General features: G+C 40.8%; 2 protein-coding genes across 2 annotated transcripts; both read left to right on the forward strand.

Annotated features, from left to right (window-relative positions):
* Positions 1–608: 608 nt before the first annotated feature.
* Cbr-pes-9 lies at positions 609–2,156 on the forward strand (the record flags this gene model as incomplete). Its single annotated transcript, XM_002637748.1, has 3 exons — positions 609–909; positions 956–1,435; positions 1,516–2,156. 3 exons carry the CDS (start codon positions 609–611, stop codon positions 2,154–2,156), a joined length of 1,422 nt encoding a protein of 473 aa, XP_002637794.1.
* A 143-nt stretch (positions 2,157–2,299) lies between these two features.
* On the forward strand, positions 2,300–4,759 carry CBG04580 (the record flags this gene model as incomplete). The annotated part of the gene is made up of 6 exons (XM_045238115.1): positions 2,300–2,595; positions 3,289–3,628; positions 3,687–3,849; positions 3,889–4,010; positions 4,542–4,655; positions 4,706–4,759. 6 exons carry the CDS (start codon positions 2,300–2,302, stop codon positions 4,757–4,759), a joined length of 1,089 nt encoding a protein of 362 aa, XP_045092716.1.

A 4,759-nucleotide genomic window follows, 5' to 3' on the forward strand; every position in this document is an offset into this window, starting at 1 on the left:
ATGCCGTTTTTCTCAATGAAGGATTTTTTTTTGAATTTTTTCTTTATTTTTATGTGAATCTGCATGGATTTCTGCACAAAATAAAGCAATAAAATTTTTCACCGCACACCACCTTTAAATTGATTTTCCTTTTTATACTTTGTTCTTGTTTGCAAGTAAAACATTATGAAAAGCCTTTTAGTGAATTTAAGATGACTCTCATGTCTTTTATCGACGAATTCTGAGAGAAAAGAGAGATTTTCTCGCCCACAACTTGAAATTACAAAATGTAATACAATAATCTTCCTTAAAGGCGCATGCCCATTGTGGTTCCGAAGCGATTTTCAAATTGGTATTTTTTCAATTCTCAAAAAACTCGTTTTTTTCTTGCCGTTTCCGATCTCTATAAAAGATCTTATACTTTGTTCTTGTTCTTATAAGTAATCTTCGGTTTATCAGCATTATTCTGTGTACAGCTGCTGGTGGTGGCAACAGAAACCGAGACATAGCGTGACTTTTTTCCCTTATCATTCAAATTTTGGCAAATTCGTCCTCACTTCCAGAGCTTTCTTCTTACAACTCTTTTTTTCGTTGGTTTAACATAGTTAAATTTCTTTTATTTTTCCAGGATGACTGTTGACCTGACTAACGTATTCCAACAAATCGATGGCGATTTCGACAATTTGAAGGAGCTTCTCCGTGAAGCCGTTGCAATTCAAAGTGTGTCGGGAGACCCATCAAAAAGAGATGAGACAATTCACATGATTCACTGGATGAAAGAGAAGCTAGAGCAGATTGGAACAACATGTGAACTCGCCGATTTGGGAATCCAAGAGTTGGAAGGAAAGACTGTCAAGTTGCCGCCAGTTCTTTTGGGAACTCTTGGAACTGACAGCGCTAAAAAGACGCTTCTTGTCTATGGACATTTGGGTATTTAATTACAGACAATGATTTCTAAAAATGTTTTGTTTTCCAGACGTTCAACCAGCTGCCAAATCCGATGGCTGGGACACTGAACCATTTGAGCTCGTTGAGAAGGACGGAAAACTCTTCGGTCGTGGATCTTCGGATGACAAGGGGCCGGTGCTCTGTTGGCTTCATGCGATCCGTGCGGCGCAGAAAAATAACATCGAACTCCCTGTGAACATCAAGTTCTGTTTCGAAGGAATGGAGGAATCTGGATCCGTTGGTTTGCCAGAACTTTTAGAACGTGAGAAGGATCGCTTCTTGGCTGGTGTGGATTTCGTTTGCATTTCTGACAGCTACTGGCTTGGCACCAAGAAGCCTTGTCTTACCTACGGACTCCGTGGTATTTGCTCATTTTTCGTCGAGGTCACCGGAATTAAACAAGATCTTCATTCTGGAGTTTTCGGAGGCGTCATCCATGAGCCATTACAAGATCTGATGTGGGTGATGGCCCAATTAACAACCGTGGATAATCGTATTAGAATTCCAGGTAATTCTCTTTACTGATAAGAAAAAAAATCAGAGACCATTGATAAGGAGAAAAATCAAAATCAAACAATCACGTTGTAGGTCTCTACGATCAAGTTGCTCCACTCTCCGCTGCTGAGGAGAAGACATACGATGACATCGAATTCGATGTTACCGAATTCCGGGAGAGCGTTGGCGCTTCAAAACTTCCCACCGAAGACAAGAAGACGTTGTTGCTCCGTAGATGGCGTGAGCCTTCTCTTGCTTTCCACGGAATCGAGGGAGCCTTCTATGGACCTGGAGAAAAGACAGTAATCCCATCGAAAGTCATCGGAAAGTTCTCGATTCGTATTGTTCCTGACATGGATCCAGAGACTGTCAACCGTTTGACAGTTGAATATCTCAACAAGGTTTGGGCTGAACGTGGATCTCCAAATACCTTCAAGCCACGTCCAGGACATAGTGCCAAGCCATGGGTGGTTGATGTGAACGACTCGAACTTCCTCGCCGGTGCTCGTGCTATGAAGAGAGTTCATGGCGTCGAGCCAGACAGAATTCGTGAGGGATGCTCGATTCCAATCACGCTGACATTCCAAGAGCTCACTGGAAAGAGTGTTCTTCTCCTTCCCCTGGGAGCCGCTGATGATATGGCTCATTCGCAGAACGAGAAGAACAATAAGTTGAACTATGTGGAGGGAGTAAAGACGCTGTTGGCCTATATCATGGAGCTGGGAAGTGCATAAGCGATGCGGCGACGTGTATTTATTTTTTAACCCGGTTTTCTAATTTCTTGTGATTGATGTGTGTATTCAAATTCAACTAACAAAGACAACAAATAAACTATTTCAATTTTTACATCTTTAATTGATTTGACCAGCTTTTCAATATGCTTCAAGAGTCTGAACGTGTTGAAAATGAGGAAGAATACGAGAACGATGAAGAGCGAGTCAGCTATCTGAAATCGTTCATCGCTCGTTTGATGGCAGCTCCAATGAAGGAGAAATCGAAAGCAGAAGTTGATGTAGCAATTACAAAAGAAGAGATTCGGATTATTTCGAATTATGCTGCCGCCTCGTTTGCCTCGTTTAATACATTGATGAAAATTGAAGAAGAGTGTCTTCCGATTCAAATTGTTGGCGATTTGCATGGTCATTTTGCCGATTTGAGAAGAATTTTCGGAAAGTGAGTTGTGATTTTGTTGTTCTGGTACAAAAAAGTATGGAGAGGTAGAAGAGAAACGTCGGTGGCCGAAGGCCCCACAGCGACAACTACCGTAACCTAGAAATGTGTTTATTTTCTGGGGTTTTTTCCCGATTTCCTTTTTACAGCCTATTTGTTCACTTTCAAACATTTTTCGCCTTGCACACGGGGTTTTTTGAGGTCCCACAAATTCCGAGAAAAAAGTTCTGGGAAAAAATGTGCGGAGCTTAAATAGAACGTCTGACACGGGTTTTTACAAAAAACTGTGCGGCAAAACCATTCGCACCTTGCTATTTAGGCTCCGCCCTCTAACTCCGCCCACTCTTCCCGAGAAATGTTCCTCCAGAAGGAAGATGTTTTTCTCGAACTTTAAATAATAATTTGAGGGAACTCCGATTTTTTTTCGGAACGTTATGCGCTCGAACGCTGACATATATATTTATATATATATATATATATACCGTAGTAAAGAGAAATTGGTCTCGACGAGAAGTGCAAAAAGCAAAAAAAACAGCTCCGAAAAAAACCCGTTCAAGAATGAAAAAAAAACGCAGAAAATAAAAACATTTTTTGGTTACAGTAGTTTTCGTTGCAGGACCTTCAGCCATGACCACCGGGGTATCTCTTCCACAGTTCCGATTTTTCGAACCTAAACAACTTCCCCCATTCATTCAGACATGGCTCCCCCGGAATGGCACACTACGTCTTCCTTGGCGACTACGTGGATCGTGGTCGTCAAGGATTAGAGACCGTGATGCTTCTGATGGCATTCCACTGCCTCTACCCAGATCATTTGTTCATGTGTCGTGGAAATCATGAAGACTACAACACAACATTAACCTATGGATTCTATGATGAGTGTAAGATGAAATACGGTGAGAAAGGTCCACTGGCTTGGCTCCACATCATCAACGCATTCAATCATCTGCCATTGGCGGCTCTGATCTTCGGAAAAGTTCTTTGTATGCACGGAGGCATCTCACCACATATTCGTACTTTGGAGGATATTGATAATGTATGGATTCTGGAAAACAATCTGGAAAAATCGAGATAAAAAAGAACATAATTTTCAGATCCAACGTCCAACATTCATTCCATCGTACGGTCTGGTGTGTGATTTGGTGTGGTCTGATCCGGAAGCAACTACGGTAATTGAAAATCAGAAAAATATTGTTGAAAGGAAGACTAAAAACACAGAACTTCGGGAAGATTTGAATGCAAAAAAATCACGAAAACGTTTTGGCCGAAGCTCCCCTTGAATGTTGAAATTTTCAGAACATTGGCTGGTCTTTGTCAGCTCGTGGAATCTCATTTCGTTCGATGACGTGACGATCGAGAAGTTTTGCGAGGAGAATGGAATTGATTTGATTGTCAGAGCACATCAGATTTCCAGTGAAGTATGGAAAAGTGGTTGAAATCAGAATTTTTGACTTGCTTCTACAGTGGTGCCCAAAACTTTTTTAATTCCTACAACTGAAATCGTTAAAAAAGGGGTACAATTATTTTATGCAACCTGTATTTCCAGCAGATGATTGTACAAAAAAGTTGTAAACTACAAAAATAATCTTCTAGTTTTGATTTATAATCCCGACAAATTTCAAACCAAACGGACATGTTTTAAGTACATTTTCAGACACCCAAAGCTGATAGTTTTTAACTAAAATGGTCATTTTGGGTTCGAATCTTGGCCGAGATTGTAGATTCTAAACCCCCACATACCGTAAACACTCTAATAGAAGGACACCAAAACCACCAATTTCGAGCCCTGACAAAATATTTTAGATTTTATGATGAAGATTTTGTCAGTTGACGACTTTTTTATATCTTTCACAGGAACCGAGATATATGAGCTTAAAGTTTGCGGTGCAGATGGTCTTCTTTTAGAGTGCTTACGGTATTTGTCAAAATCAAAATTCCCTTCGTTACAGATGGTCACTGGAGGTCATAAATGGCACGCCGACGGGCACATGGTTACGATATTTTCTGCTGCCAACTATTTGAGCATGGGCAACGATTCGTGTGTTCTTCGTATCGATGAACAGGTTGGCTCTCATCTACCGTAACCCATATTACTATTTTTTTTAACTTCTAGAAAACTGTCCAATTCTGCTTGCTCCGCCCTGTCAAGAAGAGTCGTAAACATTGA

This window comes from Caenorhabditis briggsae, assembly GCF_000004555.2.
Source record: "Caenorhabditis briggsae complete genome, chrV, whole genome shotgun sequence".
NCBI lineage: Eukaryota > Metazoa > Nematoda > Chromadorea > Rhabditida > Rhabditidae > Caenorhabditis > Caenorhabditis briggsae.